Source organism: Papaver somniferum, chromosome 5 (genome assembly GCF_003573695.1).
Source record: "Papaver somniferum cultivar HN1 chromosome 5, ASM357369v1, whole genome shotgun sequence".
NCBI classification, from domain to species: Eukaryota; Viridiplantae; Streptophyta; class Magnoliopsida; order Ranunculales; family Papaveraceae; genus Papaver; species Papaver somniferum.
This window is the reverse complement of record NC_039362.1, coordinates 3,891,806-3,907,288: the sequence shown is the minus strand read 5'-3', so window position 1 is coordinate 3,907,288 and position 15,483 is coordinate 3,891,806. Positions and strand designations below refer to the sequence as shown.

The 15,483-nt window shown below is 37.6% G+C and overlaps 2 protein-coding genes across 4 annotated transcripts; both read right to left on the bottom strand.

Moving 5' to 3' along the window:
• Positions 1 to 6,549: 6,549 nt before the first annotated feature.
• Positions 6,550 to 11,560, bottom strand: LOC113280899. Of its 3 annotated transcripts, XM_026529501.1 has the most exons (6): positions 11,506 to 11,560; positions 10,457 to 10,904; positions 9,437 to 10,361; positions 8,362 to 9,348; positions 7,025 to 8,274; positions 6,550 to 6,894 (listed from the first exon to the last, which is right to left on the bottom strand). In XM_026529501.1, exons 3-6 carry the CDS (start codon positions 10,059 to 10,061, stop codon positions 6,817 to 6,819), a joined length of 2,940 nt encoding a protein of 979 aa, XP_026385286.1. In that variant the 5' UTR covers positions 10,062 to 10,361; positions 10,457 to 10,904; positions 11,506 to 11,560; the 3' UTR covers positions 6,550 to 6,816. The 3 variants fall into 3 exon arrangements, with proteins under 3 accessions (XP_026385286.1, XP_026385284.1, XP_026385285.1); XM_026529499.1 differs by having other exon boundaries at positions 7,025 to 9,348; XM_026529500.1 differs by having other exon boundaries at positions 6,550 to 6,888; positions 7,025 to 9,348.
• A 123-nt stretch (positions 11,561 to 11,683) lies between these two features.
• Positions 11,684 to 14,395, bottom strand: LOC113278661 (pinin-like). Its single transcript, XM_026527437.1, has 4 exons — positions 14,282 to 14,395; positions 12,842 to 13,766; positions 12,714 to 12,766; positions 11,684 to 12,115 (listed from the first exon to the last, which is right to left on the bottom strand). The coding sequence occupies exons 1-4, from the start codon at positions 14,393 to 14,395 to the stop codon at positions 11,684 to 11,686; spliced, it is 1,524 nt and encodes a 507-aa protein (XP_026383222.1).
• Positions 14,396 to 15,483: the final 1,088 nt, after the last annotated feature.

Below are 15,483 nucleotides of genomic sequence, written 5' to 3'. Positions count from 1 at the left end.
TAGACATCCCATATTCGGAAGTTTTGGTAACTAATTTAACTCCGATTATTTCAAAGACAAAATTTGAAAAGTATAAGTTTTTCCAAATTCTGATTTTTGGGCCATCGTACATTCGGAACTTTATAAAAAACCTATCCTCCGAATATCACAAGTTCAAAACAAACCACGCCATGGCTCCAGGTGGTTCCAAGGGCCAATATTGAAGGTTAGACATCCCATATTCGGAAGTTTTGGTAACTAATTTAACTCCGATTATTTCAAAGACAAAATTTGAAAAGTATAAGTTTTTCCAAATTCTGATTTTTGGGCCATCGTACATTCGGAACTTTACAAAAAACCTATCCTCCGAATATCACAAGTTCAAAACAAACCACGCCATGGCTCCAGGTGGTTCCAAGGGCCAATATTGAAGGTTAGACATCCCATATTCGGAAGTTTTGGTAACTAATTTAACGTCCGATTATTTCAAAGACAAAATTTGAAAAGTATAAGTTTTTCCAAATTCTGATTTTTGGGCCATCGTACATTCGGAACTTTATAAAAAACCTATCCTCCGAATATCACAAGTTCAAAACAAACCACGCCATGGCTCCAGGTGGTTCCAAGGGCCAATATTGAAGGTTAGACACCATATTCGGAAGTTTTGGTAACTAATTTAACTCCGATTATTTCAAAGACAAAATTTGAAAAGTATAAGTTTTTCCAAATTCTGATTTTTGGGCCATCGTACATTCGGAACTTTACAAAAAACCTATCCTCCGAATATCACAAGTTCAAAACAAACCACGCCATGGCTCCAGGTGGTTCCAACTTCCAAGGGACAATATTGAAGGTTAGACAGCCCATATTCGGAAGTTTTGGTAACTAATTTAACGTCCGATTATTTCAAAGACAAAATTTGAAAAGTATAAGTTTTTCCAAATTCTGATTTTTGGGCCATCGTACATTCGGAACTTTATAAAAAACCTATCCTCTGAATATCACAAGTTCAAAACAAACCACGCCATGGCTCCAGGTGGTTCTAAGGGCCAATATTGAAGGTTAGACATCCCATATTCGGAAGTTTTGGTAACTAATTTAACGTCCGATTATTTCAAAGACAAAATTTTAAAAGTATAAGTTTTTCCAAATTCTGATTTTTGGGCCATCGTACATTCGGAACTTTACAATAACATTATCCTCCGAATATTACAAGTTCAAAAAAAACTGTTTCCTGGAACCAAACAACACCATAATCGGAAAGAAAGTTGACTCATAAAATAACCGAATATTACAATCGGTAGGTTGTTTAACAAAATAATCTACCGATTTCGTATAATCGGCTAGTTTTTATATTAATAATACTCCGATTACATCCATTACATAAAGTTCAAACGGCCTTAACCTTACAATTTCGTCAAAAGCACCTAAATCCATACTCCTAATTGACCATAAAAGTATTAAAACAGATAATAACTTCCAGTGACCATAGAAATTGTCCCTCTTGATTTTGTAGCATCCTTCATGTTCAAATCGTTTCCCGTAGAGGTCCACATACCGGCGATCCGCAAGATTTCTCTGAAATTACGAATGAGTAACAAGTTAGTAATAACTTTTGTTAATGTGAGTTGGAGTTACAGAGATACTTACTCGTTTTTCATAAGTCCACCAAGGAAAAGCGTTCCTAACAAACCGTTCCTCATCTTCAAGTTTGTCAATCTCCTTATCGAGCGCATTCTTTCTCATCTTAATGTCATTGGATGATCTTCGAATTCGATTACCATCTAAGGCCTCAAATACCATTAAGATACGGTTCCATATCTGCTCTTAGGATTCCGATTTGTGGACCTTGTGAACACGATCATGAGTAGTTACCACAACCCACGCTCTATAAATAGCACAATCTTCTTCTTCGGCAAAAGCAATATCCATGTTTTTTGTTATGAAAATTAAAACTGAAGAGAGGAAAGAGTTTGGTGCAATTGGGGTGATAGATATGAGTTTCTTTATATAGGTTTAGGGTCCAACGGCTCTTTTTGTTTTTCCCAAAAACTCCAACGGCTAATTTGACGAAAGTTGAATGTGGAGAAACCAATAATCGGTAGGTATTGGATTTAGCATATCTACCGATTATGGTAGCTTTCAAAATTTGAATTTGCGGCAACTTATAATCGGTAGGTTTTGTAATATATTTAACTCCCGATTAACGCTGAATCCAAAACACGAACCAAGAAATACTGCACCTCGTATAATCAGAAGTCTGGCAAATATTTTGGCCTCCGATTGCATTCGGAGGGTAACAATGTTATCATATCCTCCGAATATATAAGGGTAATTTCGCCATTACGAATTACGCGAGATAAGGGATGGCTACATTTTCCCTTTGGGTGACCTTTTTTGTTTTATTGATGGCCCCTAAATCCTTTTGAGTGGCCCCTAAAAACGCCAGGCTTCATAAGTATACCCTGCGCCTTTCACTTTCATTCCTCTTTCTGTTCTCTCGTCAGAATTAACTTGGATTACTCCGTCTTCAGCATCTCACATCACATCGTCGAAAACCATTGAGAGATCTCTTTTCCAGATTCCACCCATAATTTCATTGTTATCCGTCAGGAAGAATAGATCTGGCTGTAAAGGTCAATTTTAGGGTTTTCGATTGAACTTTTTTTTCCTTCAATTGGTCTATTTTTTTGTAACGATTTCAAGTCAATTTCGGATTTTATTGACTAGATTCGATTATGGCACAACATCATGAGATAATTGATCAGTTTGGAGTAACAAACAATGGCACACCAAGAAGAAGAAGAAGAAGTGGAGGAGGAGGAAGAAGAAGCAAATGGAAATGGAAATTCAAATTCAAACACAGCGTCAACAACAGAAGAAAAGAATTACACTGATGAAGTTAAACCAGGTGGAGGAGCAGAAGGTTGTAATGATAGTGGTGGGAGGAATCACGAATTTGTGCAGCTGAATTTATGTGCGGAGATGATTTTTGGGCATTTGTTGAAGAGTAGTAGTTAGTACGATGCGGAGAAGAAAACTAGTGTGGGAAGAATCAGGAAAGTCTGTGCTGAATTTGTTGTCAAGAGGAAGATGTATACACAGGTAATCTCTCATATTTGTTGCTTTAGCTTGTGCTAAGTTATCGTTCACCACTGTATTAGCTTATCCTGCACTACTACCATCAGCTGCCCCGAATGGACTGCTGTTGGCTGCCGAAATAAATCTACAGAAATTTACTTTGGGCAGCCACCCTAATAACTGCTTTTTTAGGCGGGTGTTTCGCACTTTTGAAATATAATGACTGATCAAACGAAATTGGTCGTTGTTTCTTTTCTTGATCCTAGCAGAGAAAACAGTATCTCTAGGACTTCTGAAACTGCTGCTGGTTATCAAGTTATTAATTTATCTAGGTATTCCACCATTGTATTCCTACTTAGAAGACTGTTCTTGCTTCTAGCTACAACCTCCTTTAACAGAAACCATTGAAAGGTATGTATGATGATGTTTTTGCCGATAAAGATTACTGTTTTTATGATTAAATTGAATTTATTATATGATGATTAAAAGTGGGTTCATCTTATATTTGTTAAATTTTATTGAAAAATCATAGGTTCTTGAACATCTTGGGGATTCTTGGACAAAAATTCCATTCAATTTTTCAAAAACCACATGTTCTTATTTGCAGAATTGCATTTATTGCAATGTTTGTTTAAATTTACTGTTCATAATGGTTAAATTCGTTTTTTAATATGATGATTAAAGTTGATTGTTGAACACAAATTGGATGAAAACCATAGTTTCTGGAAGCTTAAAGCTGATTCTTGGACGGGGTATTTTATAGTTTTCAAGATAGGAAATCTGAAATAATTAAACACAATGTAGCACATAGAACTTGATAGTAAGATTAAGTATCTCAAACTCAAAAGAGAAGAGAGAAATTTTTGTCAGGAAGAGGAAAAGGAGTAAAGGGTTTGGGATAAGAGACACAGGAAGGTGTTGCGATAATATCCAAGGTATTACTAAACTAGCAATAAGAAGATTACCAAGAAGAGGTGGAGTGAAACGTATCAGTGGATTGATTTATGAAGAGACTCGTGGTGTTCTTAAGATCTTTCTTGAGAATGTGATTCGTGATGCTATTACTTACAATGAACATGCTAGGAGGAAGACATATACTGCTATGGATGTTGTTTATGCTCTAAAAAGACAAGGAAGAACCCTCTATCGATTTGGGGGTTAGGTTTTATATTATGTTTTGTAAAGAATGCAATTTAGGGTTCCAATTAGTTGATTTGGGTTTCAAATGTACTCGTAAATCCACTGTATGAATGTGAAATGTTTTGAATATTAATGAAATTTGGTAATCTACTTGTTTTTGTTTCAAAACAAAAACATTAAGTATCTCTCAAGTAACTAGTTCTTGTTTAGATTGTTAAGTTGTCTGAATTCCAGTAGAAAATTATGTCTAGTTATCATTCAGCATTACTGATATTAAATTTTTGGTACTTGTCTTGATAGGGTCTTAAATTGATAAAGAATGATGTCCGAGTCTCGATATGAGGACCCTGCAAAGTATGCATCATGCCTTCTTTAAAGAATGAAGTATTGTTCTTATTCCAGTTGTGACCTTGTAAAGCATCCGACGAAGGCCGAGTATGCATCATGCCTTCTTTTTGTCCATGACTCTGACATTGTGGTGGTGAGCAACGCCATTCCTAAATCTGCGTATCACATACTCGTCCTTGCAAGAGAAGAAGGTTTGCTCAGGCCTAGTGACGTTACTTGCAAACATATCCCCCTCTTAGATAAAATGCGAGAAGTTGGCACAATGATGGCGAAACGGTACTTGGAACTGGAAGGCCACAAGTCTCAAGCAATACGGATGGGTTTTCACTCTATTCCTGGTATGTTACAGCTCCACCTTCATGTCATGACTCAAGATTTTAAGGAAGCTGATTCAAATCACAACTGGAATAAGAACAATACTTCATTCTTTAAAGATGTTGACACTTGCATCAAACAATTGGAAGAGGGCAGACAACTAACGATTCCCGCTGATAAAAGGAAGTTGGAAGCTGACCCATTCTGCTACAGGTGTGAGACCTCGTATGAATCAGTCGATATAATCAGGAAGCATCAAAATATATGCCCATTCCCGGAAAATGTCATAAATGGAAGTCTTTTACTTGGTGAAACTTGTAACTCTACTCTCATTTCGAATCGAGAAAAGGCTGACAAGATGTATATACCCCTTCATTTAAGGAAAGGCAGCAGGAGCAGCGGCTCGTGGTTGAAGAAGGATGAGTCAGCCAAATATCCAGAGAGCGATAAGACCATGGAATCACAATTTTGGTCCGCCACTAGCTTAGGAGGGATGAGCAGCAGCAGCGAGTCATGGTTAGACACGAAGGAGTCCGCTGCTAACCCGTTTAGGCCCGCTCGTAGCTTAAAGGAGGATATATACTCAAAGGGAGGATTTTGGGAGGATGAGGAAGAAAAAGACAGAGATAGCAGTAACTCGTGGTTACAGGAAAAGGAGTCCGCTGCTAAACTGTTTAGACCCTCCCCTAGCTTAAAGAATGAGAAGCAGTCAAAGGGTGGATTCTGGGAAGATATCCAAGAGAAGGAGAGAGACAGGAGTAACTCGTGGTTACAGAAAAAGGAGTTTGCTGCCAAACCGGTTTGGCCCGCTCCTAGCTTGAAGGAGGAAAAGCAGTCGAAGGGTGGCTTCTGGGAGGATGAGCAAGAGACAGAGAGAGATTGGTCATCTCTGTGGAAGAAGAAGGGAAACTAGATATCATTGTGGCTCCTTCCATTTCTATTTAATGTTCTTTTTATTTTCATTATTAGCTATGGTAAATATTAATCTACTATCACTGATCGGTTTTGTGTCCTTGAAACTGTAAATGTTTGTTCAATCAAGGTTATATGGTTGTCTTCATTGCTTTCAAATGGTTACCATGTTTATTTTGTACTGGTTGTGTTATGCAATTATCTACAGTATTTTCTATGCATAAACTTCACATGCTGCCAATAAACAAGTAAACCCTAACTTGGCCTCAAAAACTTCTGCAGCAGTATTGTGCATTTCAAGTTTCTATTTGTACTGTCCACTAGTGATACCCACCTTCAGTACTAGGGACTGCTTGCTGGGTTTTGAGTGACAATATCAATAGAGAATAAACTTTTTAGTCTGCATATTGTCCTGCTAATTTTCGAGACAAGGGTTATGCAAGAGGAAGGAAGTATGACTAAGGTTATGCAATCTACTACCATGCCCTCTCTGCCCCAGTTGTGAAGTTTTCACAAGTGATAACCTTGGGGAAAAAAAATCCGACCAAGTTATCAAAGAATTGCAGGTAGCACTAGAAAAGAGGACGTGGAAGTGTCCTACCAGAAGCTATTTTAAATTACCTGGAGAGTTTGGGGTTTTCACTATCTACCACAACTGATATGCTGACAGAATTCAGGATTTTCACTATCTACAATTCTACAACATCCAATATGTTGACAGAATTCAGAATCACATTTATGAGATTTTAACTATGAAAATGCAGGAAAGAACGATTAGCAGATAAAGACGCCAAATTATCAACAACGAGATGTCTCATACATTCAGTAATTCAGTGAAGAACATTTATCACTGCAGTAGAATCCACATACTAGTCGGGGCTCAAGGACTCCCAAAAATAAACACAATGCTTACAAGGATAAAGATGTTTTAACCCTGAACCAAAATAAGAGCACCAATCTTTTTGTGCATTCCCCTGGCACCTATACAAAAACTTTGAGAAGATTTACCCTACCAAACAGTTTTTCTAGGTAATGGATATCTCAGTTTTCTTTCTCATGCACCAGACTGTTATTGCTCACTTGTTGCAGAGCGGGCCTTTTCGCCACATCCAGCTGTTCCTGATCACACCCAAAACAAAAAAAAAAAAGCAGTTCCATAAGAACCTACAATATAGCTTAGCTAACTGCCACAACAATATATATATATATAACTTTTAAGAACCTTAGAAAGAGCTGAAGATTTAATTACCTTAACAATGGTGTTGTTAGTGTCAGCGAGATTAAGTTGTTTGGCTTTCACCATTTTTCTCAACTGCCCTAAACTTGTGGATTTCAGTTTCCTTTGAACAGTGTTTTCATGTTTGTTCTCTTTTTCTTCCAGTACTACTTTAGTTGCCACCTTAGAAGTACTTCTGATACTGAACTTGCTCATTTCATCAATCTCCTTGTTGTCATCCAAAACCTTGAAACTTCTTGAACTTGTAGCAGCCTTCTTCTTAGTAGACGACATTCGAGGGATCTGCTGAACCTGGTGTACTGATGTATTTCTTTTTGTTGGAGTTGCAAGATGCACAGGAATCTGCTTCACAATCAGATCAGTTGCAACATCATCTGAAGTCTCAACCACGTCAGAACCGTCCACATTATCCTCAACTATGTCACCTGAATTTTCCTTCTCGCTCTCCTTAGCAACATCTAAATCGGCTTCTTCACCATTAGAGGTCTCAATATCAGCTGCTACATTAACACATTGGGACATGTCATAGTCCTGCTGAATCTCAAAAGTACAATTTTTGGCTTCCTTAACGTCCATTACTTCCTCCATCAAGTCTTTCATTGCTTGGAAATAAAAGCAATCAGAATCCAAAGATAATTCCTCAAGTTCAGAAACATTGACATCGTATATCTTAGTCTCACATTCGAGTTTATTGGCCACTTCGCAAACATCTGTGTCTTCAAGGATTTCTGTAATCCGAACTGTTGGAGAAGATACGTTGACAGATAGTGTTTCAGCTTCAGAAAGCACAGGAGTTTGCTTCACGAGCAGATCAGTTGCAACAACATCTGAAATCTCAGAACAGTCCTCATTCTCCTCAACAATGTCACCTGAAATGTCCTTCTCATTCTCCTCAACAATGTCAACTGAAATGTCCTTCTCATTCTCCACAACATAGTCTGAATCTGAAATCACCAATTTTACAAATGAGTCTTCGAGGTTTTCTGTATCTGCAAGTGTTGGAGAAGATCCATCAACAGATGGTGCTTCAACTTCAGAAAGCACAGGAGTCTGCTTCACAATCGGATCCGTTGCAACCACATCTGAAATCTCATCCATGTCAGAACTGTCCTCATTCTCCTCAACAATGTCACCAGAATTGTCCTTCTCATTCTCCTCAACAGCTGAAATCACCAATTTTACATATGAGTCTTCAAGATTTTCCGTATTCGCAAGTGTTGGAAGAGATCCATCAACAGAACTGCCCTCATTCTCCTCAACAGCTGAAATAACCAATTTAACATATGAGTCTTCAAGGTTTTCCGTATTAGCAAGTGTTGGAGAAGATTCATCAATAGATAGTGCTTCACCTTTAGAAATAACAGGAGTCTGCTTCACAATCTGATCAGCTGCAACATCAGAAACTTCATCCACATCACAACTGTCATCATTCTCGCCAACAGTGTCACCTGAACTGTCCTTCTCATTCTCCTCAACAGTGTCTAGCATCACCAATTCTCCTTCTGAATCATTTTCTTTATCATAGGATGTTTCTTCGTCAGACAACCCATTAACCTGAGCACCACAAATAGCCGCGGGATCAAAATCAGCTGCTACATTAACACCTTGAAACTTGTCACAGTCATCCTCCCGCCAAATCTCCAAAGTACAATTTTCAGCTTCCTGGTTGTTCATTGTTGAGTCTTTTATAGCTTCGAAATAAAAGTGATCAGCATCAAGAGATAATTCCTCAAGTTCAGAAAGGTTAACAGCATACACATCAGTTTCGCATTTGAGTTTACTAGCCACTTCGTAAGCATCTGAGTCTTGAAGGTTTTCCAAAATCTCTGCTATTGGAGAATATTCATCAATAGATAGTACTTCAACCTCAGAAGGCATGAGATAAGTGAGCTCATCTTTATCTGTAGCCTTTGATTCCAAGCCATTCACATCCTTCTCTTCAATGACTTCATTTTCCGTAACTTGATCGTCACATTCCACGGGTTGGGGATTTAAATTCAAATTTTCAGTAGTCTTAGCTCCACTGACCCTATCTATTAGAGATGATTCACTGTAAACATTACCAATATTTACGCTAGATTCCTCGACAGACATCATAGAAACAACACAGTCTTCGGAAATGCAGCCACCAAAAGCATGAGTACTGCTAGCCTTGCAAAGGTCACCCATCACCAAAGCAATAGAGGGATCTTCAGAAGTAACATTTGAATCACATGTAATTTCTTCAAAATCTCCTGATTTCTCTAGCATCGACAATTCAGTGAAGACCATAACACTACTTATGTCTCCAGAAGCCACGTCATCTTGTTGTTCCTTTGAAGAATTTCCATTGATTCCTAAAAACACCATCATCATTAGATCAGTACATTAAAATAAAGTTAAATATTTGATACAAAAGAAGAGAGTAACTGATCTTAGGTTTACCATCATTCTTCTGCAGAACAACTTCAGTTACTTCAGACTCTAATTTCAGCTCCTCCATGTTCACTTCCTTAGACAACATATCAGGATCCAAAGATAATTCTTCAACTTCATTAGTGTTGGCACCATATAACTCAGTCTCACATTTGCGCTTACCGTCGTCAACATCTGTGTTTTCAAGTCTATCCGTAATCTCCACTATTGGAAAAGATTCATCACCAACTAGCGCTTCACCATCAGTAACCACGACATAAGCAAGCTCATTTTCCACTTTAACCTCCAAGTCCAAAACACCCTTATCTTCATTTTTCTCAAAAGGTTGATCTTCACTTTCAATACAGACCTTTGTAATTTCTATGTTCTCCTCAACTAAGTCAGTAGAAACATCAGTAATGTGAGAACTGGATTCCTCGCTACGTATAGTAAATGAAGAACAGTCTTCTGAAATGCACTCGCCTAAAGCGTGAGTAGGGCTAGCCTTGGAAAGCTCGTCTATGATCAAAGCACTAGTCGGATCTACACAATTAACATTTGAATCAACTGTAATTTCTTTTAAATCTCCAGATCTCTCTACCATCAACAATTCAGTGGAGACCTTTGTAATTTCAGTGACTTCAATTTTTTCCATAGGCTGCTCGTCGGTATCAATGCTTACCCTTTGTAGTTTCAGTATTCCCTTCTATTAGAAAGGATTCCTCTGCAGGTATCGTGAAGGCAGAATGGTTTTCTGACACACATTCTCCGAAAACATGAGTAGCACTATCTTTGGGAAGCTCACCCATTATCAATGCAGTAGAGGGTTCTTCAGAAGTAACACTTGACTCAACTGTAATATCTTCAAAATCTCTGGATTCTTCTAGCACCGAAAACTCACTGGAGACAATGACACTACTTACGCTTCCAGAAGCCACGTCATCTTGTTCTTCCTCTGAAGAATTGCAATTAATTCTTATTAGATCAGGATATTCAAATAAAAGTTAAACATTTTAAACAAAAGAAGAGAATAACTGATAATAGGGTTACCATCATTCTTCTGCAGAACCACGTCAGTTACTTCAGACTCGGATTTCATCTCCTCAGCATTTACTTGTTCCATATCACTCTTCTTAGCTTCTACCTTCTGGACACCCTCAGATTTCTTGAGTTTAGATTTCTTGTGCAATCTGGTGGATTACCTTGAAATATGAGTAACAACGGGAACCGCCTCCTCCTTCTCATTATCAATTTCCTTGGCCCAGGAAACAGTTTTTCCAGAAGCTTCTTTTGGGGAAGTCCTTAGTGCTGAAGTTTTGGGTATAATCTCTTTCACTGAAGCAACTGACTTTTCAAGCAAAGGTGCATGTCTGGTTCTGGCAAGACGAACAGGAATTCTAGGTTCATTATCAACCAAATCAGATTGAGGCTTTATTGCAGTTAATAAGTTTCTGGTGGTTACTGTACTCTCTGGCACAGTCTCTTCAACATCGGCAACCTGATCAAATACGAACCCAGATTAGAACAGGAAAAAAGCTTACACTACTTTGGTGGTCCTTACATAAGAAATGAGAATCAATTTAGTTCTGTATCACACAAGGGAACTTCAAATGATTCATATAATTTTTTAAAACATCTTCAGATTATTTAGTCGTGCTAATGCACTTATTGCTTGGCCTGGCACCGCTGCAATCCTGAAACATAGGCCTTAACTAGCACTACTTTTCAAGAAGCCTAAATCTCCTGCTCTTAAGTAATAACTAACAAATTTGGTAATAATGGTGCTAGTATACATCACCCATAAGTTAATACTAAACACTAAATTATTAACCGAAGTCTTAAAGTTAAAATTTGTTATAAGAATTTGAACTACAACTCAACCCCTGCAAGTTTCTCTTAGATACAAAATTTTCAGGTTACTCATTAAGGATGAAACTTTGATAATTATTCTAATGTAGAAAATGCAGTATGGAAGAAGAAGAAAAAGAAGAATATTCATCTGCATCCAAATCCGAAAATTTACCTATGAAAATAATTTAAATTAAAGAGACAAATTCTGTAAATAGAAGTGAATATGTGGAGACCATAACACAACTTACGTTTCCAGAAGCCAAATCATCCTGTTCATCCTTGGAAGAATTTCCATTAATTCCTGAAAGCACCGTCATTATAAGCTCAGGACATTGAAATAAAAATTAAACATTTAAAACAAAAGGGAATAACTGATAAGTAATAATAGGTTTACCTTCATTATTCAGCAGAACATCATCAGTTACTTCAGACTCTGACTTCATCTCCTCTGACATTTACTTTTTCAGCCAACAGAACGGCCTTCTTAGCTTCATTTGTTTCTCCTGCCTTCAAGACAGACTCAGATACCTTCAGCATAGATTTCATCTGCAATCTGGTGGATCGCTTTGCAACATGACTAACAACAGGAACCTCCTCCTCCTTCTCGTTATTATTTCCCTTGGCCTTGGAAACAAGTTTTCCTTCAGTTTTCTTTCGGCAAGCTGTTGGTGCTGCAGTTTTGGGTATAATCTCCTCTGAAGCAGATGAGTTTCCAAGCAAACGTGCACGTCTAGATCTGGCAAGACCAACAGGAATTTCAGGTTCATTAACAACCAAATCACATTGGGGTTTTCTTGCAGATAATGGTTTCCTGCTGGTTTCTGGGCTCTCTGGCATAGTTTTTTCAACAACATCAACCTGATCAAATACGAAACTCGATTAGTGCAATGACAAACAAATAGAACAGGGAAAAATTTTTATTAGTTAAATGGTTCCTATATAATATTTATTATACATGGGAACGTCAAACTATTCATATAATTTTTTCAAAACCTCCAGATTCTTTCTTTTGCACCTTGCATCCCTGACAACACAGGCCTAAACTAGCACTACTTCTCAAGAAGCATGAACCTCTGGCTCAGTAATAACTAAAGAATTTGGTAATGATGCTGCTATGTATACGTCATCATTAAGATAATAATGAACACTAAATTATAAGAAATTCTTAAAACTTGTAATAAGAATTTCAACTACAACTTTCAACCTAACTGCAAATTTCTCTTGGGCAAAAAAATTTCAGGTTACTCATACGGGATGAGATTTGATACTTGTTCTGACACAGAAAATGCAGTTGTCTATATCAATGAAGAAGAATACTATTCATCTGCACTCAAATCCAAAAATTTACCTTTGAAAATAAATTTAAAATTAAAGAGACCATATTCGGTAACTAGAAATGAATATCAGACAACCCCAGAAATTCAGTGGAGACCAGAAAAGTGAGAAAACTACTTACACTTCCAGAAGCCACATTATCTTGAGCTTCCTTTGAAGAATTGCCATCAATTCCTGAACACCATCATTATTAGATCAGAATATGCACGGAAAAGTTAAGCGTTTAAAACGAAAGGTAATAGGGTTTACCTTCATTTTTCTGCAGAACAACGTCAATTACTTCAGACTCTGATTTCATCTCCTCGCCATTTACTTCTTCAGACAATATATCAGTCTTCTTAGCTTCTACCTCCTGGACAGACTCAGATGTCTTGAGCTTAGACTTCTGCTGCAATCTCCGTGATCGCTTTGTAACAGGATTAACAACAACAACCTCCTCCTCCTCCTTCCCATTATTATTTCCCTTGTCCTTGACATTTACTTCTTCAGATAACATATCAGTCTTCTTAGCTTCTACCTCCTGGACAGACTCAGATGTCTTGAGCATAGATTTCTGCTGTAATCTCCGGGATCGCTTTGTAACAGGATTGGCAACAACAACAACCTCCTCCTCCTTCTCATCATTATTTCCCTTGTCCTTGACATTTACTTCTTCAGACAACATATCAGTCTTCTTAGCTTCTACCTCCTGGGAAGACTCGGATATATCAAGCTTAGATTTTTGTTGCAATCTCCTGGATCGCTTTGCAACATGATTAACAACAGGAACTTCCTTCTCCTCCTCCTCATTATTATTTCCCTTGTCTTTGACATTTAGTTCTTCAGACAACACACCAATCTTCTTAGCTTCTACCTCCTGGGAAGACTCAGATATCTTGAGTTTAGATTCCTGGTGCAATTTTGTAGATCGCATTGTATTGACAACAGGAACCTCCTCCTCCTTCACCTCCTCTTTATTATTCTCCTTGGCCTTGGAAACAACTTTTCCTTGAATTTTCTTTCGGCAAGCCGTTGGTGCTGATGTTTTGGCTAAAATCTCCTCAACTGACTTTTCACGCAAAGGTGCTCGTCTAGATCTAGCACCGCCAACAGGAATTCTAGGTTCACTATCATCAATCAGATCAATTTGTGGTTTTACGGGCCTCTCCGTCACAGTTTCTTCAACCTCATCAACCTAATTAAATACGAAACCTAGATTAGTGCAACTACAAACTTAAACAACAGGGGGGGAAAGCTTCTAAGAAACACTAAATTATATTCAACCCTAACTGCAGACACAAAATTTTCAAGGTTAATCATATTGGATGAGATCTGATGCAGGGACCAAATTTTCAAAAAAAAAAATCAAGGTTAATCATATAGAGACTAAATTTTCAGAAGTTTTCAAGGTCAATCATGTAGAGCCCAAATTTTCAGAAGTTTTCAAGGCTGAGTGACCAATCCAGTAAGCAAAAAGGATTATCAAGTAGAGAGCCCCAGAAATTAGTCAATTAAAAACCTAACTAGAGCAGTAATTAAGCAAATAAAGGAAAAAAAAAACAGACATCGTTAAGATGATAGTAACTGAAAAATAGAGCAAATATTAGGGGAAAATAACAACCAGTGTGATAATATACGTAGATCCGTCAACGTAAGAGTATATAGAACAAAATTGGAGGAGAAAATTAGAGAAACGGAAGGGGATTTTACCAAATTAAGAGCAGAAAGGGCATCCGCCATGGCTGAATTAGTCATGTTCGCTGGAATATGATGTTTCTTACAAAGAGATTGAAGTTCTTTCCTCTTCATACTGTGATAATCCATGGCATTCGGAAAAAACAGAAACAGTTTTTCTAGATTGGTTTGAAATGTTTTTCTGACAGAAAGAAATTCTTTTGGGTAAGAAGAGAAGAGTGACCGTTTGAGTGGCGCGTGGTTGAGAATATTTTTATAGATTTTTCAAAATTCAAATTCTAGATAGATCTAACTTATTATTGGGAACTGGGACCATAAATAAAGATTGTTATCCGTGTTTTTGAATTCAAGCATGAGATTCGTTGCCACGTGGTCTTAGTCAAGGATTTTTATCATTCATTTAATCGGATTGCGACCTCGTGGTCTAAATAAGGATTTCTGTCCGTTGGATTCAGTAATGTTTGTCATTGAGATTTGCAGCTTTTTAGCACGGACTAGGGACCCTAGTTAGCAATTCGGGATTCGGCAAACGTACGGAACGGCAAACGTACGAGTATTATACGGTTTTGTAAAATCCAGATTCGGTCTAAAATTCGGTCAACGGGACGTGATTCGTCATTAATTCGGAACGGCATACGTACGTGTATAATTCGATTTATAAATGTGAGTTCGGCTCTGAAAATTCGGTATCTATATATAACAAATAATTTGTATTTATAAGGTCATAGACCAATTTTTATGCATATGTGTGAGTTATTTAAGAAAAAAATAAACTCAATATGATGATATTAATAATATATACAACATTAGTTATCCAAAAGGACGCCGTATGGTGGTTTAGATGCTTGGTTAGTGAGTTTGAGATCTCTCTCACCTTCACCTTCAAATCTCTTCAGTCGTTTTTGTTTCATAAAAATTACAACACGTCTAATATTCGGTCGTGTATATTCGGGAGGCAGTAAAGCCCAAAAAGTGGAGTCTTTGAAAAGTAAAAGCTAAAGAATTTATGGCGAATTAAGCGGACGTATCATTCGGGATACGTAAAATTCGTGAACGATTCGCGAATAATCCGGGAATGCCACATAATACGCGACTTGGGTTCGGAGTTGCAAACGTACGCGAATAAGACGGTAAAATTCGTGATACGGAAAAAATCGCGAATGATTCGCGCGAACTTACTAACTAGGCTAGGGACTAGTGGGTGCATTCACGGCACT